The 26,916-nt window shown below is 39.4% G+C and overlaps 1 protein-coding gene across 2 annotated transcripts in view; it reads right to left on the reverse strand.

The window, feature by feature from the left end:
- Positions 1–852: 852 nt before the first annotated feature.
- The window catches only part of MARCHF11 (membrane associated ring-CH-type finger 11), a 115,422-nt gene continuing 89,358 nt past the window's right edge, over positions 853–26,916 (reverse strand). Inside the window, exons 3-5 of one of the 2 annotated variants that reach the window (XM_033178824.1) lie at positions 24,829–25,021; positions 16,701–16,937; positions 853–1,508 (exon numbers count right to left, since the gene is read on the reverse strand). In XM_033178824.1, the coding sequence (XP_033034715.1) occupies positions 1,186–1,508; positions 16,701–16,937; positions 24,829–25,021 (753 nt within the window). In that variant the 3' untranslated portion in view covers positions 853–1,185. The remainder of the gene's footprint in view (positions 1,509–16,700; positions 16,938–24,828; positions 25,022–26,916) is intronic. The other variant, XM_033178825.1, reaches the window with a different exon arrangement.

Consider the following 26,916-nt stretch of genomic DNA (forward strand, 5'->3'; position numbering starts at 1 on the left):
ACAGAATGTAAAGTATTTTATTTCATGATTTAAAATCTAGTCATTAATTACTTCAAACAACCAGCATGTTCAGTTCATGTTTCTAGGGAAAACATCCTTCCTGTCTTCTCATCTGCTCTGTGGTTGTTCATTAAAATGTGCCAATTACCTCCATTAGGTAGATAAGAAGGTAGAAAATCCCCAGGTACTCCTAGTTAGCAACCTGTTCCTGGGGAGTCAATAGCCTCATTTTTCGTTTCCTCTTTTCATTAAAAAAAAAAAACTCATCTAGTGAAAGAAAAAGACTTCTCACTGCTGGCAAACATATTTCATAGAACTTCATTAAACCAAGTTAAAGGATTAGCGTTTAAATGATTTAAGAAGGTATGTAAGGTTTTACCAAAAGAAAATCTAATTAAGATGGTGCTCAAAGAATTCAAGACACTAAGAATTAACCGAATTAATTGTGATAGGTCTATCAGAGGGCTATGCAAATGTTAGTCATTATCATTATTGCAGGTACCATGACACGACATTTAGGTGAGCTTTTGGGGTTATAAGTATGCAAGATGCTCTGCTTATGTAACATGTACTGGAGTAAAACTATTTTTATTTCACTCATTTTTATCTTTCTACAAGCTCTCTGTTTCAGAAATTAGATAACAAGACATAAGTCCTAGACCATGCATTCCTGACGACTGGTTACTTCAACACAGCAAAAAGTCATGCTTCAGTTTGCCAAGCAGCACGAGGCACAAGAGTGTCACCTCAGAGCTCTCTGTGTTGCAGAACTGACAGGCACTTTGGAATCTGCCCACAGCGTCCTGAACTCTTACCCATTTGTAACAGGTCTGAAAAATCACACACAGAGTGAAAGCTTTCATAAAAATATATTTAAAACAAGCAAGAAAAAATAGTTTTGGCCTTAAGGATAACTTTCATTATTCTTTTAACCAAGTATAGTTAAATTATATGTATAATGATTTCAAGTACCAACTTATAAAAGATGTGACAAACCAGACAACGAAGAACAAGAGGACTCTTTTTCTCAGAAAAAATGTATTTGCAATTCAAATGTTCATATAAAAAGCATAAATCTTAAAAAGTTCATAGATGTGTTTTTAGAAGTGCTATGGTTTTGCCATTCATTGCAATTACATTCCAAAATGTGCAGGGCGGTCCACACTGCATCACCTTATGCTTTTGTCACACTGAAGTCACTCTCATCACGACCTCCCCCGAGCTGTTATCTTCTGATAAGTCTTCATGAGGCCTCATCCGATTGAACAGGTGCAATAACACGTAGCCACACTGAAACCTCGGCGAGGTTAACTGAGTTGGGTGGACCAAGTTTCTGTTCCGCAGAGCTGTCAATGGCAACCACAAAGTCCTGCTTGTGGAAGACTCTCCCCGGCTGCTTTCTTCGATGTCTGTGGCTTTGTCATAATTTAACACATCCCAGTGCAAATTCACGGCTCGCCAGCGCTTAAACACTCTGTAAACTGCAGCTCCTTCATGAACGATGAGACCTAAAATTTGAGGAAATACAAAAACCAGAAAGACTGGTGATAATCCAAGGTTGAGAGTGTTATTTTGTATACTAGTAAGGGATCCAAAAATAGTTATGTTATTCATCATCAGGAAAATATGGTATTCTGTCTACTCAAATATTATGGCTAATGGCAAGTTACTACCCATATGACACAGAAATAATCCATTTTTGAAGAATAAGAGTACACTAATATGTAGAGAATCAAGCTATCGCAGATATAATTTCCTTGCTCCATCATGGCTCAGATTTTGCCTTGGGCACTTATATTGCCTTAGGAGAATCACTAGGTTCATTTATGGATTTAACACATAGTCTTGAGTGCCTATTGTGTGGCCAAGCAATGTGTTAGGGGCTTGAATCCAGCTGGCAATTTAATTTGAGAAAGAGACAGATGTTAAGGTCGTTACAGATACTAAGGTTACTGTTTCCCCAGTTCCTAAAACAATGCCTGACCCACCGTTTTTTAAAAACCATATAAATTTTGTTATTTGTATTCTCCTCAACAATTCAACAAAATGTATTGAACAGTTACTTTAGAGCTTTATGAATATTATCCCATGTAGTACTCATCATAGCCATATAAAGTAAGTACTAGCACTTTCTCCGTTTGATAAACAAGGAAACCAAGCCTTGGGGATGCTCAGAAACTTGCTCAAAAACATACAACCAGTAGCAGTGGAGAGCAGGGATTCAAAAACAGGCAGGCTGGCTCCGGGGTCCTTGTTCTTTGTTGCTATAAAGTGAATCAGCTCTTTCCACGTTTCTGAGACAGACTCTTAGGAAAATAAAGTAATACAGCAAACTTGGAAACCGTTAAGTCAGACAGCATGCACTAGTACATGTGCCACCTCCACTATCCACTCCAGATCTGTCACGCACCCTGCATTTCACACATCTACATTTCAGTGTGTAGTCCAAAGGCTTTTGAATTTGTGATCCCTCACAAAAAAGTAGTCCCTGGGGAAGTTCTCTCAGATAGAGAAGTGAGGAAGAGCTCTTCTCTTTGAGGAGGCTGAAAGTCCACTGCAGTTGGTGGAGAGATCAAAGAATAGTCTTTGGTAGATGACGTACGGCATGTGAGCAGAGCATGTCAGCTGGCACAACCACGTTTCAATGATAAATTTAAAAATGAGCAGATCCCACCTTTTAGCAGTTAGACCTTAGGGTATATGCCCTAGAGAAACTCTCACAAATGTGAACAAGGAAGCAAGTTAAAAAATGTTTACTACCTAATTGCCTGTATTTGAAGGAAAAACCTGCAAGGCATCCCAACAGTCTATCCTCAGAAGAATGGACAAATTGTATGTAGAACCAATGGATAAGAGTAATGAGATAAAAGGAAATACAGTCATATGCATTAATGTGGATACCTCTGAAACCATAATGACAATTCCAAAGTCACAATGAAAAAATTAAAGTTTCAGAAAGAAACAATGTCAGTTAATAAATACTATCCATTTTAATGAAGATACATATATAGATGGTAGACATATAAAAGCATGGATGAGAATAATAACCACTAAATTCATGGTAGTGAGGAAGGAAGGAAAGAAACAAAATTGGGAAGTGGCTTCAAAGAGGGTTTCAACATGTGGGTGTCCCAAATGTTGCATTTTTAACACTGGGTGGTGGAGATATTAATGCTCAACACATCATTCTGTGTATTTATGATGACTGAACAATTCACAATTTCAAAAATAACAGAGAATTTATTAGAAAAGTTCATCTAAAGTGGATTTGGGGAGTTGGGGAGACAGTAAGGAGGTCACTGCATTTACATGAAGAGCAGAGTGATAGCAGTAAGGATATGACAGAGAAATAAAGTAATAAATTCCCAGGGAAAATTGACAGGAACTGTAACAGGAACTGTAATGGAAGAAAGGGGGAAAAACTCAAGTCCCATGTTTTCAAGGCTGGAGGAATGGGTAATTGAAAGACTGGTAGTCACCTTCCCATAGGAACAACGAGGTAAGTGTTTTGAGCATGTTTTTCTTGGAGAGACTATTACATTTTTTTGACAGATAAAACAATGCCAGGTGGGTGACAGAGATACCCAGTCCTTGAAAAATGACACCTACCTAATGTCAGAACTTAAGTTTTGCATTAGTCTCTCACCAGGAGATAAATCTCTGATACATGTGACTTACAAGCATTCTGAAGATATTAATATAGGTTACAAAAAAAAATGCATGTGGTCTAACAAGCAAACACATCTTAAGTTCAGTTATTATATATGACCAAAATAATAAGGGGAAATGTAAACTTCTATTTGTCATAACAATTTCAAATAATTGTTTTTATCAACTTCTTTTTTCCAAAGGAATAATCAAAGTTGACCTAACTGACCAGATATTTTCAGAAAACAGCCAGAATGAAAAGTCAATACTATCAGATTTTAATTGGTCGTTCTATTGTTAGCTTTCTGAATTATCCATGGTCAATAATTTAACATTTCAGGTTCAATTTTTCCTCCTTAAAATAAAATCGGTATACCTAATCTTTACATTCAGCCAGGCAACATAAAGACAAATTGGAATTCATCAACTATAAAGCCCTCACATTTCTTCTGGGATGGTAACTCTATAAATACAAGACACTATTATTAATTAAAAATCAATAGTGAATCTATGTGGTGGGGAACACATATTCGCACTAATCACAAAACAATTACAGCCTGAGACAGGTTCATTCTGGGTAAGTGCAGCGATGGAAGGTGCAGGGGCACAGCTTCACCAGAGGAAACCACTGACTTTGCGAGAGCCTATTCTTTTTTTATTGATTTCCTTTGCAAGGCCAGAAATCAGATCACTTACTAGAGCTTAAAGTCACTTTCCGGGAATATATTCCTGGTAGCTCTTTTCTAAATACATAAATCTAACCAATATGCAGAAATAAATCCCACAGGTCTTTATAGTACATTTTGAACCAAATTTAAAGAGAGAGAACTACTTGAAGTTTTCATGAAGACGCAGTCCTTTTGAATTTCCAGTTCCCTGGGCTGCTTTTTAATTGCCGCAGGTTATGAATGATGTTTAGATTTTGTTTTATTCCCCATGAGCATTCAGAATTACTCCTTGGCCTCTGCAAGCTCAGATTTTACTGAAATGCAATGAATTCCATTCCCATCCCCAAGGCTGTTCTCTGTAACGTGCATTTTTTCCCCTTTTTCTTCAAATGGTGTGGAGTTACAGCAAATGCCTTTTGTGCTAGTGGTTACCAGGTGTGACTACTATGATCGGCAAAGCCAGGGTAAGGATTCATTCAACTCTGGCTCATTCTGTTGAAAATCCAGCTTTTAAAAACTCTATGAGCATGCTTTCTTACTGATGATCAAATGAATTGTCACCTTGACATTTCAGGTCATATGCGAACAGACTGATGCACTTTTTCATCTGAGTCACTAAGCCTACATGAAGCGAAAAGTGATGATCACTTCTATAAAATGTAAATACTAAATACTTGAGGATACTCGCTACATTATTAACAGCATGGATATAAAAAAATATGATTCATGGGACTTTAAGGTTTGTAGAGTTGAGGAGTACGTGCATGTGTGTGTGTGGTTGGTTGGTTGGTTGGTTGTTGTCATTTTCTTACTGGTAATGTTTAACTGGAGCATCGCCTTACTGAAGTGCAAAGAAACATTTTTGTTAGAGATTAATCTTGAAAAAGCAGGCTTAAATAATTTCTGGTTTCATTGAATAAACAGTTTTTAATATGAGCAAAATAAAATCTAAATTTTGAAGTGGTGTGTTACTTGAAATTCCTTCTGGTATTAGGTTATTTACCCAAATAAGTGATGGGGAAGGCTACCAAGGTACATATGCTCTCATGCTCCATGCTCGTGCACACACACACACACACACACCATTTGTCTATGTTTACTTTAACATATGAAATGTTATAATTAATAGAGACTTACAAAATTTATGATCAAATACAAACAAATTTTACCTTATATTAATTACCAAACCACTGGTCAAAAAATTTCATATTGTGTTACCAGTCTCAGTTTTTGTTTGGATAAGTTTGGTTGTTTTTCATAATTCATAACATAAATTTGTATCAAGAACCTATTCTGTGCCAAATACTGTGCTAAGAGCTTTACATGCACAATTTTCATCTAATCTTGACAGCACCTATACAAATAGGTACTTGTTTGTTTGTTTGTTTGTTGAGACGGAGTCTCGCTCTGTCGCCCAGGCTGGAGTGCAGTGGTGCGATCTCAGCTCACTGCAAGCTCTGCCTCCCGGGTTCACGCCATTCTCCTGTCTCAGCCTCCTGAGTAGCTGGGAGTAACAAATACAAACAGGTACTAGTTTTAAACAATGTTACAGTTGAGAAAATTCAGACCCAGAGAGCTGTCCAACATCATGAAGACAGAAGAATCAGAGCTGAGATTGGAACCCAAATTTGTTTAAAATGTAAACCTTGAGTGCTACAGTCCCATCCATCCTAAATCTCCAAAGTATAGAAGTCTCTTCTAATCACAGAATAACCAAATAAAAGAGGTTACTATGGACTAAACATTTGTGTCCCCAGATGAATTCATATGTTGAAGCACTAATTCCCAGTGTGATGGTATTTGGAAGTGAGGCCTCTGGGAGGTAATCAGGGTTAGATGAGATTGTGAGCGTGGGGCCTGCATGATGGGATTAATGTCCTTACAACAAACAGAAGAGACATTAGTGCTCTCTCGCGCTCTCTCTTTCTCTCTCTCTCTGTGTGTGTGTGTGTGTGTGTGTGTGTGTGTGTATACATACACCAAGGAAAGGCCATGTGAGAGCATAACAGGGAGACGGTGGTCTGCAAATCAGAAAGAGAGCCTTCAGCAGACATCAGATACGCTGCTGGCCAAATATCTGCCACAAGTTGTGTTATTTAGCTTTCTCAAGGGTCATTTTGATTGAACAGCACACAGAGTTTTGCCTTGCACTCCTTTGTGGTTTCATCAGGGGCTTGCATTTCCTGGGAGGACTGGGGGTGAGTGTGGCTTCCCAGGCAAAGGTCTCATCATTTACAGTGTTGTTTTCAAATAAGCCTTGCCAACTCTTTTCTCTCTGTGAGTGGGAAGGAAGGGGAGGGGAGGGAGTGGCTGCTTCACTGGCACTCCTAGAGGTATAATAATGTCAGTGACACACAAGGATGGTAAAGATGGAAACTAACTGTATAAACTTTGCTTACCTCACAAACTCCAGAACTTAATTTACTCAAGTTTTAAATGAGAGTGATGCAGTTTACCTACACTCTCAATATATCTCATATATGTATACACCCAAACTCTATAATACATAGATACAACCCCATGTCATTCTGAGAAGTCAGTGCGCACAGGAAGCAAATTGGGACTTCAGGCTCTGTTTAATCCATGTGCTAGAAGAGCATTTTAGAAACCATCTAATAAACTGGTGCCACTTCTGACTCCTTAATTTCTGTTGTTACTTGGTGAAAGCCAGAGCATGGTTGCTTCAGAGAGGATTAATCAAACGAGGCTGTGGCCCAAGACACCCTTTGTTGTGATGATCTTTGCTAGAATATAATACAATGCATGAATCCTCCTGACACAGTTTCTTAATCTGCCCCAAACTTAAATGTCCAGGAGTTGTGGAAATTTAGATGTGAGTGTAGAGGTAATCACTTTAAAAGTCACTAATCTATTGCTGGGTCTTGTTAACACTCATCAAACAATAACTATAAGTCATGGTTACTTCCGTACGTACAGAATGTTTTTTTGTTGGACTGAACTATATATGAAGCTATAGACAGATAACTGTATATGAACTATAAATAAATACAATGTGAAGTAATATATATATAATATATATAGAACTATATCTGAATATATTTTCAAAACATGCAAAAGATAAAATGTAAAGATGTAAAGACTGAAAGATATACACATGTCATCACAAAAGTCACTAAGCTCACAAAACAAAGCTGTCATAAATTGATATCCTAAAACCCAGATATCTGGGAACTACAATGTCTTAATTATATATGAGCATTTTGTGAATATGCATCTCCACTGTTGTCCATATAAAAACAAATAATGTAAAAGAGTAGCCCACATAAAATGTACTTACAAACTGTACCCTAGAACAGATGGACTTAATAGATATTTCTAAAACATTCTACCCAACAACTGCAGAACATACATTTCGTTCATCAGCACATGGAACATTCTCCAAGATAGACCATATGATAGGCCACAGAACAAGTCTCAACAAATTTAAGAAAGAAAATGAAATCATATCAAGTACTGTCTCAGACCACAGTGGAATAAAATTGGAAGTCAATTCCAAAACGAATACTCAAAACCATGCAAATACATAGAGATTAAATAACCTGCTCCTGAATGATCGTTGAGTCACAATGAAATACAGACAGAAATTTAAAAATTCTTTGAACTGAACAATAATATTGACACAACCTATCAAAACCTCTGGGACACAGCCAAAGTGGCCCTAAGAGGAAAGTTCATAGCATTAAATGCCTACATCAAAAAGTCTGAAAGAGAATAAATAGGCAATCTAAGGTCACACCTTAACGAACTAGAGAAAAAAGAACAAACAAAAACCCAAACCCAGCAAAAGAAAAGAAATAACCAAGATGAGAGCAGAAGTAAATGAAACTGCAACAAAAATACAAAAGATAAATGAAACAAAAAGCTGGTTCTTTGAAAAGATAAATAACATTGATAGACCATTAGCGAGATGAACCAAGATATGTTGGTTTTTCTATTGTTGACTATAAATGGTATGGAGCTTTGCTCTTCTCAGAATGACCTAGAACCATGTAAAATTCATAGAACCAGGTTGAGAACAGCATGTTGATCATCACAGCTCAAGGGCTCAAATACAGATGCATCATTACCATTGATAAAATAAAAGCCTCTGTGCAAGAAACATGATAGGGACAATGAATTATTGTGAAACTTACCATGACAAAAAACCCTTGACACGAAGGGGCTGGCTGATTTCTAAATATTGATGATCCAACTCACCCCACCCCCAAGTAGATAAAAGCACACATGAAGAAATGATCAATGCAATAATGAAGATCATAATGATGTCAGAGTTTCTCCAAGAGCACACACAAGAAAATCAGTGTTCATTCTATGACACTGCCACTGTCTATGTCCTCCTGTATGCTTCATGAAGTCTGCAGCTATCGGCCTGGACGCAAAAAACACATCTGTGCTGGATCTCCAAAGCTGATGACACCACTGCTTGAAAAAACAAGATGGCAAAGTCCAATTGTCAGATGGAGTCTCATCTTTTACTAATTGGCAGTAAATGAAGCACACCCTTTTCTGAAAGGTTCTGACACAGGTTAAATTTGTCCTTGTCTTGCCATCCCTGTTTTAGTTAATGACCATCTCCCACGTCAATTAAACCAGAATCCTAGGAGACACCATGACTCCTCTCTCCTCTTGCACAAACTTCTGTTGATTCTGTCTTCTTGGCAAACCTGAGCTGAAGCATAAGACAGATAATTTCCTGGAATGCCGGCTCTTACATTTGCACAATGAAGTATTAATTATGCTTCAAGATCCCGATTCTCCATAATTTCTTCTCTGATGTACTCAAATAAAATAAATATTTCCCTCCTTCTACTGCCCATCACTCTACACAGGAAATATCCGCACTGATTTCCTTACTACCTATACTATAACAATTTGCTTCTATGCCTGAAATTCCTAATCATCTGTGTGCTCCCTGACAACAGAACCATGTCTTATTTGTCTTTGGGAACCTGTTCCTATCTTAATATCCAGGTCAAAACTCAGTCTTTGCTGAAAGAGAGGGAGAGAGAGAGAGAGAGGAGAGTAGCCATCACTGGGATCTAAGGGGTCACGAGGAATGACTTAATCTAGCTGTGACTGCTCCATGAAAATAGAAAAGGATCTAGGAAAATAGAAAGGAAAATAGAAAAGGATCTAGGAAAATAGAAAAGGACTGTTCTTTGAAAGGTTAAAGTAATATTTGCAGATGCCAAAGAAACAGAGACAGGCAGTTCAGGATGAGATTGGAAAAGAGTTTAGGGATTGGGGCCCATAGTTCATGAGTGGGTTTTGGTCTTGGGGGTAAAGGTGGTGAGGGGAAAATATGGGCAGAGGCCATGGCCAGGGCAAAAGAACTAAAATTCTTTAAAAGGATCTGTGTTCAGCCGCAGCAAACGGTAGCTGCCTCCCCCACTGTCTTGCTGGCCAGGTCATCAAATGTTGGCCTATATCAATCACAAACTGAGATATTGGGCTGTGCCCAGGCCTAAAGCCTGGGAGACAGGTATGGATTCCTCCCTGCTATTTCAGGCAAAATAGAGAGAGTAAAAGGAAACTGTCCATTCCTCTGACCTCTTGTTTTCCTAAGAACCCAATGAATCAATCACTCACTGAACTGATTTTTAAAGTTCCTTGTAGATGGGAGTATCTCCTGATCTTTTGATTAGTAACCCTGGAGCCCAAACCCACTATTGGCACATTTAAAGAATATTTCTCAAAAGCTGTGAAGGCTATATATTATAAAAAACATGGTGTATCTTTTTATCAATTTTTTAAAAAATTGATTAACAGAACTCATAGGAGAGAAAAATTGTTATATTATCTAAGTTTCTTCCCTACGGTGCTCAAGAAAAAAAATAATGGATGTATTTGTTTTCAATAAAAGAAAGGAACAGTCCAATACTTCTATAGATAATAAATTTCACAAAGATATCCCAGAATTCTCCTATAATTGGTGGAATGGACTGGAATCAGTTACATTTTAGTTGAATGAAGTTTCAATTCTGTCTCTCAGTTCTTGGACAGATGAAACACCTTGCAGCAAAGGGGGAGCATCATGTATCACAGGAGTAAGAACATCAAGAGCCTGGCGGACAAGCACAGTCACCGAATTTCAAAATTAAAAAGTAGTGGATGTAATTTAATCCAACTCTCTCACTTTGGGGAATGAGAACTCTGAGACCCAGATAAGTGATGCAGTGTGGCTTGCTCAGGGGTCTGTACCTAGGAAGTGTCTGAGCCCAGAATCACAGCCAGACACAGGACGCCCGCGTGCTTGCTCTGCGACAACTCAGACCTTAGGAGCCATCCTCGGCCAAAGCCAGTCATCACCGGTGTCTCCTCAGCCTGTGAAATGGCCAGTGGCCAGAGTGACATTACACTGACTATGAAGGAGATGACAGAATTAAAATCTCTTTTCTGTAACAGCAAAGGCTGAGATGGGTAAAGTTTTCTCTGGCCTTTATCCTAAAGGGTACATTGCAGTATTTGGATAGGGCATAGAAGGATTACGGCAACCTTCACAATTTATGAATATAAATAACTCTGCAACCTGATTCAATGAAAACTGTATTTGACTTAAAAAGCCTATCAGTGTCTATCTTCTGTGTTAATTTAAGGTTTTAGCATGGGGAATTGCTTTGGTAGATTTCTATTTGTTTACCACACTCTAGTATACGGACTAAAGCCAGTTCTTAGAAAGAGACTTTCTAAGAACTTTCTAAGAGACTTGGTGGGCTTTTCCTAGTGGCAAGTGAAAATAAATACAACTAATTTTCTATTTTTTCTCCAATGGATAAACTGTCTACTGCAAACTCACAAAAAGATTTTAATAATTTTCACAGTAAACCATACATATATTTGTTGTTCTATTTTGGGGGGTGAAAATAATATTTTTAAAGATCTAAATTGAAATGTCGAATTAAAACCTGTTTATCTTTATGACTAATAGGCTATTTCATTTTTGTTGGCTTCATTTTTCACTTCTCTTAAATCCTACAGGAAGAAGGCAAAAATTCCAAACAGAAACTACCTAAGTATAATTATAAGTATAATAATAAATAATAAGTATAAAGTAAATCTAAGTATAATTTAAATTTGTAACTCTTCTATTTCATCGCATGACATCAGTAAGGTGCTTATAATTAAAAATATTAATGAAAATTTTAACCTGAATATATAAATGCTCAGACAGTAGTTTCCTTAATATTCTATTCTATGTCCTAGTAAGAAAATTCAAGATTGGGATGTGATTCTTTACATAGATAATTCTTATTAAGAAATTGTTTCACTCAGAATGGTGGGAAGAGAGAAAAAGGCTTTTGGTATAGTGTATTCCATGTTTTCCATTGCCCTTACTAATGTTTCCATTTGTTTTGGACTCTATTAATTTAAAATAAATGAATACTTTGGGCTTTCAAGGAAAATTTTTTCTCCATTTCTGATCTAAAAACAGTTCATCTATTATTTAAAAAGGTATTTACTCCCTACACCATGTCTTAGGTGTTTGAGACAGTAATTTAAGTAGCTTCACTTTATTGTTTATATAGAAAACATTTTGTAAGCTCTTCAAGTTATTCAAGCTCAGCATATAAAGAGAGGTTTTTACCAAACAATAAACAGAATTACGTGGGTCACCTGACTCATTACACAGGCTCTGGAGCGACAGGGTCTGGGTTCTTATTTTGGGTCCTGCTCGCCATCTGTTTGATCTTGGGGAAATTGCTTCATCGTTTTCTCATCTCTCAGATGAGAATAACAGTATCTATGCCTCCTGAGATGGTTGTGAAAATTAAGTGGGAAAATCGAGGTAAAGTGCTTAGAATGTTGCCCGGATCACAGTAAATACAATCTTAGACATCACTGGAGATGCATTTTTAAAAACCCTAAGTCAAATTCTTTCCTTGGAAGCGGCTGAAAACATCTATGGGCTTCATTTCTATGCTCAGCTGTGTGGTTCCTGATGGCCCAGAGTTTGTCTCCCCTGCCCTGCCGGTGCCCACAGTTCCACATCCTTAAGCATCATTTAGAAGAATGATCGTGTTCACATTCCTTTGAGACAAAGTTCGTTGGTGCAAAATAGTACAAATCCAACAGCTCCCCAGAGGGGCAGGGTTCATTCTGAAGAACAATCCTCAGGTTTTCGGGTTAATGGAGCGGCCTCCTCTGGACCTTCCCCAGTGAGGGATGGGGACAGGTGGCTCTTCTTGTAATGGTGTGACCTCACTGCTGCACAGTCTACTTTCTGCTTTCTCTTCCAAGGAAGGCTTCCCATTCCCATGTTGATTTGGCCTCTTACATAAGCTCACTTTAGACTTCTGCAGATACACTCAGAGCTCTCTGAGGCTATGCAGTTGCTCCTGAGCCTCATGTGTTTGGAATTCCCACAGCCTGTCTTCTGGAAAGCCATGGAGTGACAGGGTAAAGCCTCACAAAACACACACATGTGTACACTCATATATGGAATAAAGCCATGGGAGATGTGCCCTGGTGGCCTCTCAGCTACCCTCCATGGTCATGGATGGTTTGACCCCTGGCTCCTGGACACCCTCCATCCCCCTAGACACACGTGATTCAGGGTCCATGTGGATGGCTTGGCCTAACACACATAACCCATTGCCCTCTACTATTCCTCTCTTGCCCCAGCCTGGGCCTTGCTCTTCCAGAAACCATTCCAATTCCAAGCTCTGAAGCTCTCCCATCCCATTGCTGACAACAACCTCCAAGGCCTCCCACTTGCCCACCTTCTTAATCTCAATGCACCCCCTTCCACCTCCTAAAGACTTTGAGGCCCTAGACTGCATGATCTTTTCCCAATACACCAGCTTCTTTCTGGCTTTGGCTCCTTCCCTAGCAGCCTAGAAAGCTCAGCCCATCCTGTAGCCATTCTCTCCTCACTTGAGGGGAAAGGTAAGGTTAATCTTGTTGCTGCCTTCCAGAAATTCTGGAGAACAAGACCATATCTTAACCCAGTCTCACCACTTCACCTCTCTGCACTTACTTTTCATCCCTATTGGGCAACAGACCATAGTCACATGGCCTTGTTGGTCTGGTGGCCTTGCTCCAGCCTCAGGGAGGTGCTCAGTCATGCTGTGATTCTGCAGGGGGCTTAGCCTCCTCTCCCCAGGGCCCTCAGCAGCTGAGCATCACATTCATTGCTCTCCTCCGAGTCTTTTCCCACATTGCGCCTCTGTTGTCTAAGCGGATGGCCACACTACTTACTTACTGAGAAACAAGGAGTCTTTTGAAAGGAGGCCTCTCAATGTCTCATTCTCTCAGGCAGAATATACAGCTGACTCCAGCTGTGCCCACCTAACCTCAGGACACAGGATCCCTCCTGTGCAAGGCAAAGCCCTTCCTGGGCGCTGGGCATCTCTTCAGGCCCAGGGACATCAAGCTGCCCCTTCCCATCTCTGGATTTTCACTCTTTCTTCTGATTTCTTCTGGGTGTTTCTTTTCAGCATCCCCCCATGCCTAACACTACTATTAAAGCAAACAAATAAAAACCTTTCTTGATTCCACACCTCGCTCTGGCTTCTACCCTCATTTAACTGTGTCCTTTGTCAGCTAAGATTTGTGAACTCACCTCTGGACCCCCTTCTGCCCATCCCAGCCCTTCTCAACCCACTGCCAAGTCCAGTGAGTCATTGTTGGCTTGATTTCCCCTAACCCTTCACAGGACATCTGGCACCCTTGGCCACTTGCTCCTCCTCCTAGAAGTTACCTCCTCCTCGTGTGCCTGACCCCACTCTCTTCTTTTCCCGCCACGATCCTCTCCCTCCCCTTGATGTTTCTCCACCGCATTCCCCAAACTGCTGCTCCTCTCACCAAGAAATTTCCCTGCAGACACTGGCTTCAGCTACCAGATACAAATCTCCAGCTCCAACCTCTAGCCTGAGTTCCAGACCCTTAAATCTGCCTGCATACTGGCCATATCCACTTGGATTCCCCAGACACTCTGCAAAAAAGAAAACATTCAGAAGGAGCCTATGACCTTTCTCTCCCTTAGCCCTCTTCTGATAGCCAGTGTTTTAGCAACTGATGGCCCATCTCCCAATCAGCCTCTGTGAATAACACTTGAGGGCCTCTTGCTCTTAGCCCTCCAACCCCTTCCATCCTACCGCCATCCAGCTGATCACCGTATCTTGTGATTAATCCCTTTTAATTCTAGCAGCTTCCCAGCAGTCTTAATGCAGGCCTAATCACTTGCCTGGGTTATTATAGTATTTCTCACTTTTTCATCCCCACTCTCCTTTGTGCTTCCATGCTACCAAACACCTCTTTTTAATACTAAGCTTGATCAGCCACATTCAGGGATCCTTCTGGGGCTCCCTGAGCATTCAGTTTGGCCTCCCTCCCGAGCTCCACCCACAGGCTCCTTTTCCTTACTGCTACGCCTCAACAACCGTCTTTTGTTCTTGCCATTCCAGATTTCACACGATTTCTTTAAAAATGACAGGACTTCATATGTTACTAGGTCTAGGCATTTGCCTCTCTCGGGGCCCCATCCTAATTCCTGCTCTTCCTTAAAATTTTTCTCCCCCATAGACTTTGCTGGTCCTAAGTGTAATTAACCTCCCCCCATTAGCTCTCATACACATTTCTCTCCTGGCACTTCCAGGCTATAATTGCTTATTTCCCTGGCTGTCTCCTCCTCCTCAGGTGGAAAGTAGGGAATTGTTATATTCCAGGGCTCCACAAACCTTTTCGGAAAAGGGCCAGAGAGTAAATCTTTCAGGCCGTGCTAATCTTTCATTCACTGTCACAACTTCTTATCAACAGCACGTAAATACACGGACACGGCTGCATCCAGGTACAACTTTATCCAAGGGCACCAAAGTTTAAATTCGCTACAATTTCTACATGTCATGAAATAATATTTTTAAAAATGTATTCAACCACTTAAAAATGTAAAAGCTATTCTTAGATCCCGGGCTGTACAAACACAGGGAGTGGGCTGGATTTGGCCCTCGGGCTGCAATTTGCCAAGCCTTGTTCTATTTATACCTCTATCCCACACGCCAGGCTCAGCACACGGTAAATACGCAATGAATGTTGGCTCAACAGATTACTAATGCTGCTTTGGCTAGACTGCCCCCAATGAAAGAGACAGCTGACAGTGTCACACTGTCTTCTATGGAGGAGACGAAACTCAACAATAACATATTTAGTCTGCTGTCCTGCTAATTATATTAATGTTTCTCCATAAGAACTTTAATTTTACAGAGTCAGATAAGAGCAGAGTGTTAGGTTGGGGTGTTTTCCCCCCTTGAGGGGGCCTTAAAGGGTTAACTAGCCTTGAGAGACTATTCCATGCACAGCACTAAGGGGCAAGTAGCAAAAATAAGTTCCCTTCTGTGTTATTTCCCAGGATTTTAAAGGCAATAGTATCACTCATAACCAACTATGATAATAATCTTTAGAGACATCGGTAAACATCAGTATGATTAAGGCATAGAAAAGCCCATAATTTGTACCTCCAGAGAAGAGAAAAAATAATGGCCTACTTCTCAAAGCATATGAAGGATAAAGCGTTGTTTCTCCTCTGACAATTTCTCATTATAAAGGGCTGCTCTGCCTCCGCTTTCCAGGGCCTTTCCCAGTATGTGCTCAAAGCAAGAAGAATCCGAGGCAGGGACTCCTGTTGGAGGATCAACTGCTGCTTGTGTTTCAGGCTCATCACGTTGAATCAGACTCTCTCTAAATGAAGCTGAGGCATTTCCTGGGGCGCGAGGCACGCTAAGATAGTCTGAAGCCAGGAAATAACGATCTGTGCTTGTAAAGGAATTCTACTCAATTTAAGAAATGATTCCTAATGACCTACCAGAACATGCCAACCTGCAACAGTCAAGTCTGCGTGAGTAACAGACACCTGGCACGGCCAACCTCACAGTCCAGGGCTCCTCCACTTGGGATGAAAGTTGAAGGAAAACCCACAGGGGTTTGGGCAAGAGGAGAAGAATGTTCCTGTCCTTTCTGGAGAAGCAGTTGTGCAAAGGTCTCCTTAGTAGTCAAATTGTGGTGCTTGGGAAGATGTAGATCCCAGATCAAATTATAAATCAGGAAATGGAAGCATTTCCTGCAGCAGAGGTGGGTGATATACTTCTTCTGTCTGGAGGGAAAACTGCAGTTATATGAAGACTCCAAAAGGAAATACTAGGCTAATCAACTCTCCTGGTTATTAAGCTAAATAGTGTTTAAGGTGAGCTTCATTCTTCACATGCCCTATGATTTATGCAGACACATCCACGTTAATACTTCCCATGAAACTTGAAATGAGATAGACACAGCAACACCACCTCCTACAACTTGCCTGCCATGTAACCCAAACTGTCAGCCTCAGTAGTAAGCAGCCTCTGCACCCCCACTCCATGGGTGAATGCTGACCTGTCGACTTCCAAAGCTCAGTTATCCTCAGTGACCACAGGAGCTCAGATTCCAGGCTTGGTAGTGGTGGCGGTGATTGGGTGGTAATCGAATGGGTGGATTTGCCCTTCAAAAGTCTTGTGATGAAAGTCTGTTGATCAAAATTGATGACACTTTTGAATGGTGTGCAGCTGCTCTGCTTGTACAGCTCTGAGATGCACGGGGGTGTTGGTGGTTGGCAGCTGTGGTCTCCACTTCCTGTAGAGAAAGTATCTTCACTGTGCAAGTGGCCCCGAATCAGACCACACTGAATTCTGGTGGTCTTGGCTCTCCACAGGGAGACCAGGAAAGAACTTAGTCTACTCAGACATCCCCAAACCACACAGGCCCTAAAGTCTTCAGTGGACATTTTGATTGTTCTCTTGGTAGTTTTACATTCTTCACTTGAAACTACTTGATGAATTTCACATTTATTCATAAATATTTTCCAGTTTAAGAAATTGCTACCTATCAACAATGATCCAAAGGCTGCGCATTTTGCAGGTCTTACCCACAGTTACACTTTCAAGCACACTCGTCTATGGTTGATGAACCTGTGTGGCAACGAACTTAAGGCTCTCCTGCCGTCTTTGGCAAACTCATTTTTTTCTGCTGTAAATCATGGCATATTTCAACTTCCAATGCTAATTTCTTTCTCTTTCCTTTCAGTAAGTAAGTTTTTAATCTAAAATAATTTAAGAAATCATTGTCAACTCCTGAATCATGCTGAGAGATATGAGAGGGCATGAAAAACTTTTTAAAGGAGGTAGTCCAAAAGTCATGTATATTTTGTTTGAAATGGATTATAATATTTTTCTTTAGCAGTAGATTTATTTTCTTAGTTATGCTTTCCTTATTCTAGTTGGTTTATATTCACAGAAAGCAAGCTACAAGCTGGATGATGATGACCTAAAGGCATCATTTTAGGGGGAAACAATACTGGTTTTAAACAGACAAGTGACTAGTCCATCTGCCATGTGGGAAACTTATCTGTGATCACAGAGTTTGATTATCCTGAATTTCGTTTTCAAAATTCTTCACCTTTATTCATACAGCACAGAGTTAGTAAACGTATATTTTAAGCTTCATGTCAATAAAATGTTAGATTATGTGATACTTTTAGCTGCTCTATCTGGAAAAAAAAAAGGAGCAAAGTGAAGCAAGAGAAAAATATTACCTTCACTTTAAAACATGTAAATATATGTCCAATATAATCAATCTAAGACCATAGTAATACATGGTATTTATCATTCTTAAATTCTATAATGAGATGTGAATGTATTACCAACTGGTAACTCTAAGTAGTTTTCTTGTGTGTGCCAAAGTAGCTCTGGCTAGATGTATTATCGAACAGGACAGACAGATTTTTAAAAAAGGTTATAACAATAACTGTAAGAATTTACATAGGCCAGACAAGATGGCTCATGCTTGTAATCCCAGCACTTTGGGAGGCCAAGGCAGGCGGATCACTTGAGGTCAGGAGTTCAAGGCCAGCCTGGCCAACATGACAAAACCCCGTCTCTACTAAAAATACAAAAATTAGCCAGGTGTGGTGATGTGTGCCTGTAATCCCAGCTACTCAGGAGGCTGAGGAAGGAGAATCTCTTGAACCCGGGAGATGGAGGTTGCAGTGGGCCAAGATCGCACCACTGCACTCCAGCCTGGGTGATGGAGCAAGACTGTGTCAAAAAAAAAAAAAAAAAAAAAAAAGAATTTACATGGATTTAAAGAAAAATTATTTCATTTCAAAGTACAGGAAAATAAAAGTTTGTTGGAGAGCATGCACTTTCTGTAGAAGCAGCATTTTTTTTTAGTATTAAATATAACTGGTACAAGAAGAAGATATTTTGATCTGATTCTCATTCTGGTATATCTCAGGTTATTTTTTAAAATTCCCTAATCTCTGTAGCTTTCAAAAGAAAGACAACATAAACAATTACATTATACTTTAATTCATTACTTCAAAAGAGCCACAAGAGAGATATTTTTGGTTCCTCGTGGGTGTGTATCAGGGATCAATCTGGGATCAGAGTGAGAGAGAGTGTGTGTGTGTGTGTGTGTGTGTGTGTGTGCGTGCGCGCGCGGGCGCATATGCCTATATCTCCTCCATTGTGCATGCTTGTGCTTTAATTTGAAAAATAAAATAATATGAAGAAAAGGCGCCAGGCGTGGTGACTCACATCTGTAATCCCAGCACTTTGGGAGGCCGAGGCGGGTGGATCACAAGGTCAGGAGATCAAGACCATCCTGATTAACGTGGTGAAACCCCATCTCTACTAAAAATACAAAAAATGAGCTGGGCGTGGTGGCAGATGCCTGTAGTCCCAGCTACTCAGGCAGGAGAATGGCGTGAACCCAGGAGGCGGAGCTTGCAGATCGCGCCACTGCACTCCAGCCTGGGCGATAAATGGAGACTCTGTCTCAAAAAAAAAACAAAAAAGAACAGGCAATAATAACAGGATCAATCCTTTAGCCACAGAGAGGGCTATTTTTCTTGTAGCAACTTCAGGGAGCACTTTCTATACTAAAAAGAGACAGACTAAGAACTAAAATCCCTTCAGTGTTAAAAGTATAATAGATTTTTTTAAAAACGTGGCCCAAAGACTCCTAAAGTGTGCTGGAGAACGCAGCGTTTTTGAGAGGCAAAGGTCTCTGATCTTGATCAGTTCTTAGTGTTTACAGATTAGAGCTCGTCGATGTCCCTGCATATCACATCCTTAGATCCCAAAAAACATCAGGCAGGAAGTGCTGCACATTGGCATGACCTAGTAGAGCCATTTTTATTTTTTTTTAAGATAAAATTGTCCCACAAACTAAATAGCTATGGAATTAATTTTAAGAAAACTACTCGAATGATGTTAAACGTTAAAACCACTGATGAAAATGTCAAACAAGTGATGATATCCATAGTTGGCATGGTATGAGGAAACAGGACCTCATATGTATTGGGGGGGAGATAAATTGATAAAGCCTTTTTAGGTGGCAATATAAAAGGACTTACCAAAATTTATATAAGCTTATTACTCAACCCAGACTTTCCACTTCTCAGAATTGCGCTAACAGAAATATTCATGTAAAATGATGTCCTTTACAGCATGGTCCCTAATGGCAAAAATTGGTAGTAACCTAAAAATTCATCAGTAGAAAAAAGTTTAAATACATTGTTGTGCATCTGTTATAACAGGGAAAGATCTCTAGATTATATCGTTGAGTGAAAAAGAGTATTTTCTCAGCACCTTGTACAGTATGATCTCACTTATAAATAAAATGCAGAAGTATCCATGTACCTAAACTCATGTAAACCTAATGAAAAAATCTGGAAGATAAACCTCAAAATGCAGAGAGGGGACATTTCTGCAAAGGGAGTAGCATAGCAGAATTGAGGATGTGAGTTAAGTGGTCTTTTTTAACTTTATGGATTTCACAATTATGAGCACAAATTTTATGTGTGTGTATATTATATGGACAATTAGGAAAAATTTTAAGAGGCCAAAGCAATCCATGTTTTTAAGTGTTATAAACGTAACCAGTTTCTTCCCATAGTGTTTGAGGGAAGATCAAAACATTTCCAGACTTGGATTTGCCACTAACTTACAGTGTTGATTACAGGTACAAGCACTACTATCTCTATTTTACAAATATCACTGACGATAACAGAGTTTTGGTTTGCTGCTTCTATTCACAAGAACTTGAACTCACCTCATCTGGTTCTATCAGACGCTAAAATAACTTGGTGACTGCCCTCACTTTTTAGATGCAAGTTAATCTAATAACTCCTGTAATCACATGGCCCTCTTCTGGTCCCTCAAACTTTTAGTGATGAATAAACATATTCTTCTTGTGGCACTAGCTTCCCTTCAATCAAAGGGTCAGTGGAAATGATGGTCTTCTATTTTTTCTCAAAGTGTCCAGGGTGGAGTGAAGAAGCAAATTCTCTGCCCAAGGCCTTCTGCCGGGCAGGTAGGCTTCATTTCTGGGTTCGCTCATCTTCCTTGGTCCACTGTGAAAATAGTTTTTAGCGGGGAGCCAACATGAGCTTCCCTGGCTGTTACTTCTCCCTAAATTACTGCCACTAGCTTAAATCCTAAAGTGACTTAAATCCTTTCTATTAGTTTTCTGGTGTACAATCATGCCATTTATTTAAACATGCAGAAACGCTCCCCAAATATAATCTCTTTACATTCTAATCTCCTTAAAACAGATGTGAATTTTATAATAAGTACAGATTGAAACTTAAATTCACACTTGATCCATAGAAGTATTCTGAAAAAGTCCAGTAACAAAAAGAGTCATTTGTCAAACATGTCTCTCCTTTATCACTGTCGAACTCTTGGCAATCACACATACTTTAACACTCTTCTCTTAATTCTCAAGCTCATTTTCACTTTATTCATCTCTCTTGGAAAAGAATTCCTTTATCACTTAGCAAGTGCAACCCATTTATACAGACAAAGGGAAACCTGTTATTCAAGTTCTTACACACTTGCCATTCCACCGTGCAGAATCTGTGTCTAAAGTAATAGCCACCAGCCACATGTGGCTATTTAAATTAAATTGAAAATTAACTTCCCAGTCTCACTAGCCACATTTCAAGTGCTCACTAGCCAAATTTAGCTAGTGTTAATAGAATTGGATGCCACAGATACAGAATATTTTCATCCTTGCAGAAAGTTATTTTGAACAACCCCGATCTAGATGCTTCAACTATAATAGTGGCTAGACCCTTGAGCGAACTCAAAACGTTAATAGCAAGAAAAACAAAACTAAATATCTGGAAAGAGGAAAATGTATTAATTACGAATGAAAGCAACAAACAAATTCACTGTGCCTAGGAATAAGTACATAAATTTCCCCAAGTAAACAAATGTTCTCCAAATCTTAACTTCTGTTTAACAATCCAACTCTCCTAAGCATTACATAGACTGGCTGGATGATAACATTTTTGGATTCTGGAACAATCTTCTATGGATTTTCAGAATAATTTTTTCAAATGATACTTATGAAGCTGCCAACCTGTTTCTTCTACTTAGGTAGAATCAAGTTTGGAAAGCTTGGACAGACAGGAAAGAGGGATGTTTCCAATTACATTAAAACTCTTTGAATGGGGAGCCAATCTCACACCTTCCCATGGCAAGAAGGAGGCCAGCTCTCTATTTGCCAAGTATCTGTTCATCTCTTGGCTATCACTTCCCCATGAAATCAGCCTGAAACCTTCCCCTCCCTACACACAGCACCGCAAGGTTCATTCCTCCTGGTGTTGTCCAACTGCCCCTTCCTGTGCATACTTCCACAACTGTGCACATCTCACTGTATTCTAATCACTTACTCACCTGCCTGTCCTCCTCATGAGCTCCTTGGGGGAAGGAAAGTGGGCAACTCTTATTTTTAGTCGCAGAACCTAGCACTATTCAACACATAGAAAGTTCCTAGGAAGTATTTATTAAACTGAGCTGAGGAAATGGGATGCAAAGTTGTAAACCTGCTTTTCACACTAACTCTAACTCTAAGTCTTCCAGTCAGGAGTATTTAAGGTACAATCAATATAATCTTTGTTACTGTCTGCATTTAATTTGCAGACATTTGAATTAATTTGAAATATTAGCAGGAGCTCTTCCTGGCTGCAATCCAATTGGCTATTGGTAGACTACGAGTATTTTGCTGTCTTACTATAATAGTTTCTTAATTTCTTGGGGAAAAAAATTAAGATATTCTCCAGGCCAGAACAGACTAATTAGTGAAACTGCCAAGTAAAATAAACAATGTTCAATCAGAATTATTTAATTTTTTCAAAATATACAAATAGATCATGGAATGATAAAATTAGGATTTGATGAGTCAAAACACAATGAAACGTACTGTCAATATTTAAGACTCAGATAAAATACTCATTTTTGGTGTGTGATGTTCCCCGGGGCCTACTGTGGGGTGGGGGGAGTGGGGAGGGATAGCATTAGGAGATACACTTAATGTAAATGACAAGTTAATGGGTGCAGCACGCCAACATGGCACATGTATACATATGTAACAAACCTGCATGTTTTGCACATGTACCCTAGTATAATTTTAAAAAAATTTAAAAAAACTTATTCTCCAAAATATCTCCAGAGAAATGGCAACTGTTTTTGTTTCTAAGAAATTTGATTTTATAAAATGGGCAAATGCTCAAATTTTAAAAGAGAAGCTTCAAATTGTCATATATTACTGAAAGATTATTTGTTCCTATGTCTTTGCTCTTGAAAGCAGAATTGCAATAATCTTGACTAAAATACTAACATTAGTCATCAGAATTTAAGATATAATAACTCAGCACTAAATGCAAGTTGTGAAATTAAAAAAAAATCATCTCCTAACCAGGAAATGCATGGTCTCTTTGAGTGTTTATACTGAGGGCAAGAAAGTCAACTGGACTTTTTTCCTTTCCAGGTTGGCTTGGGAACTAACTGGCTCTTTTATTTTGCATCTTCCCTTTTAATATCAATGGAACACTTCATTTTATATCATTCATGCTGAAAGAATAAACCCTGTCTTTGAATGTGTTAAGGGATTCAATTTGTGGATCAATTGTGTGATTCTTCTTTATTAGAGCAATGCCTTAGAGATTATATTTGAATAAAGATTTCGAACTTCCAAATGCTTTCATATGCATTATCACATTTCATGCAAATTGCTCATATACATGATTAGCTCAATTATTCAGGCAACATCTAGTCAGTTTATATATTATTCAAAACATTCGCTCTTTTATTTTTTTTCTTTCTGGCCTGAAATTTGATCATTTTCTTTCTTATTAGACTTGTACTAGTGAGAAAGGAGGAAAGAAAAAAGTAAAAACAAAAAATCATGCTGATCATATTTTAAACATTTATAGAGTTCTTTTAGAAAAAAATGACTGAAGATACTAAAATTGCTAGTCAAATTAAAGCTCTAGTAAGTACAGGCATTAAATTTAAGTGATCTCAAAGTTATTCAACGTTTCCAATTTAATCAAATATACTTAATCTATAACTTCTAATTAATAACATAATTGTTTTATAATCATTAGTTCCTTTATTTAGACTTGCATGGTTGGAATTATCCTTTCGCATTTTTATAGGTGAGAAAACAGAAGTATGGAGGGATGAAGGTGACCTGCCCAAGCAGAGGCCAGGATTGGAAACCAAGTCTCTCGATCCCAAGCTTAGCATCCATCCCCTGAAGCTGGTAGTCCTCAAGCTTCAGCATGCATCAGAACCTCAGAGGGACTGTAAAACTCAGATGGCTGGGCCCCACCCCTAAAGTTCCTAATTCAGTAGATCTGGGTGGAGCCTGTGCATTTCTGCCACATCAGAGCAGGAAAATGCTCCGGATGCCGTGGTACCTCCCAACAGCCACCCACACCGCTCTATCCCTCACCAACTGGTCACCATCGCGATGCCTGTGCACCTCACACATGCCACATAAATGGGGCATGATCGGCTTCCGTTTTCTCACAGTACTAGGGAACAACAGATGGGTCAAATGAAACACAGAAGTAACCTTTTCCTAGGGTTTATTTTAGCTAAAATGTTTGATTCTTTTTATCTTCTAAGTCACTGAGTTTATTAAGTAAAACAAAGAGACACAGGCCAGCAAGGAAAACTGTCCCTAAGTCCCTAACCTTCCAAGCGGCCCCTTTCTGCCCTCAGAGAATCTGCACAGTCATCATGATGTAAGACATGGAGATGTCTGTCCTCTCCCCAAATGCACAATACAGTAACGCCATTTGCATTGGCCAGGACCCCCAGCTTTGTAAAGGACAACTGGTTTGCTCTTATTCCTTAGAAATAAACGACTATCCTTAGATCATTCACTCCAAATAATTTCTTCAACCCTTCCTCCTTTCTTTCAGTTGCACAATATCTCACTTTAAGTGAGCATTATCCTGTTAACTTTTTTTTCAAACGACACAGGAATATAGAATCTGTGCTTTCTTAGAAAAGCAGCCCAATTGTGACCCGCAGCTAATTCATTAACTGGAGAACTGAGATAACTCAATCCGCAACATTCTCTATTAGATCCGAATGGTGAAAACGTAATCGCTGAAAGAAATGGATTACTGACAGTGTGTTAACGTTGAAGGTCATGGTCTTACCTATGCACACTAGATCCATAAAACCATACATTCCATAGCAGATCTGAAAAAGGATGTCCTTCCTCTGCCACACTGCATAAGGGCTGAAGGCTGACCAGAGGAGCCAAGTCACACTGGCTATTAAGAACAGGGATCCTAGGATTACAGCAATCATCTGAACTTTCTCAACCAGTGTTATAGAAATGCTCTGCCACTAAAAGAAAAACAGAGGCATGTAAGAAAGGTGCTGTGTGTAATTCAAAAAGAAAAAAAAAAAACATTTTCAGTTCAGTGTTTCTTTTCATAATGTTAGACCCTTTGAAATCTGATCAGTCCCCCAAATGAATTTTTTCATTTCATCCAGGCTACAAAAAAGACAAGCAGATAAAGATTAATGAATTGCCTTAACTTCATTATTTTCAGTAATTCACCATTCTGTAAGTTTAATCTAGTTTGATTCCAGATAATAGTACTGAGTGTGAACGGCTAAGGAATATTTAGTACCTGGAAATCACATTATTATCTTTCACGCACGCATGAAATTAAATACACTCTGACCATATATGGTGAGAACTTCTCTATCTGGTAATTTAGTTTGCTCTTAATACATTTGGTTACTGCAAAAAGAGGGAACTGTCTCTTGATTTTGTAGAAAAAAAATGTAAAAAGCAAATAAGTTATATAAGAACATCAGTGAAAAAGTCATTTAGGATAACACACTAGGATAATCATAAGGGAAGTATAAAATTGTACATTATCTGTTATTGGTACATTCCATATACTCAGATATTACTGACTTTTTATTATCTAATGGGTAAGCCACAAAGCATTTTTGTCAAGATTTAGAATTTGTACCTACATGAAGTATCTTTGAAACTCACAAACATTTTCAGCATGTACTCTTCAGTGGGGCAAATAATTTGGTGCCTTAAGTATCAATATTCAAAAGAAATTTACAGTACAAATGATCAAGAATCCTTCAAGGCTGCTATTGACTGGAGAGGATTAATTAATCATGTTCTCACTTTTGCATAATTGAAGCAGAAATGAAACCAGAATTGTTATTAAGGTTTGTCAGTAAACCATGAAACTCCAAACAACCTGTATAATCTCATCCTGTATGGAAGATCTCTGGCTATGGCAATATATGGCTTCTCAGAAGAATTCTTAAACAATTTGTTTTTTTTTTTTTGAGACGTAGTCTCACTCTGTCGCCCAAGCTGGAGTGCAGTGGCGGGATCTCAGCTCACTGCAAGCTCCGCCTCCCGGGTTCCCGCCATTCTCCTGCCTCAGCCTCCCGAGTAGCTGGGACTACAGGCGCTCGCCACCTCGCCCAGCTAGTTTTTTGTACTTTTTAGTAGAGATGGGGTTTCACCGTGTTAGCCAGGATGGTCTCGATCTCCTGACCTTGTGATCCGCCCGCCTCGGCCTCCCAAAGTGCTGGGATTACAGGCTTGAGCCACCGCGCCCGGCCTCAACAATTTTTTAAATCTTTTTAAAAATGAGCTTAAGCGACCGGGCGCGGTGGCTCACGCCTGTAATCCCAGCACTTTGGGAGGCCGAGGCGGGCGGATCATAAGGTCAGGAGATCGAGACCATGGTGAAACCCCGTCTCTACCAAAAATACAAAAAATTAGCCGGGCGCGGTGGCAGGCGCCTGTAGTCCCAGCTACTCAGGAGGCTGAGGCAGGAGAATGGCGTGAACCCGGGAGGCGGAGCTTGCAGTGAGCCGAGATCGCGCCACTGCACTCCAGCCTGGGCGACAGAGCCAGACTCTGCCTCAAAAAAAAAAAAAAAATGAGCTTAAGCAATCAGTGTCCATCAGATGAATCTGAAATTTCGTCAAATGCTTTACTTACCTTCAATCTGAACTTATGTATCCCCAAACGGTAAGTTGATGACACTGATCCTCTCTCTCTCATTGTCTGCCTCTCTGTCACACTCTCTCTCGTACACATACCACAAATAAATAATTTACATGTAACATTTTTAAGTATGTATGTGACCTTGCATATTCATGACGCTATTAAATTCTACATTTGTTAAAGACGAAATACCAATGTACATTTGAAATATTTCATTCTCTAAAGTCCTTTTCCTTATTTTTCT

The sequence above is a fragment of the Trachypithecus francoisi genome, unplaced genomic scaffold (genome assembly GCF_009764315.1).
Source record: "Trachypithecus francoisi isolate TF-2019V2 unplaced genomic scaffold, Tfra_2.0 Lachesis_group2, whole genome shotgun sequence".
Taxonomy (NCBI): domain Eukaryota; kingdom Metazoa; phylum Chordata; class Mammalia; order Primates; family Cercopithecidae; genus Trachypithecus; species Trachypithecus francoisi.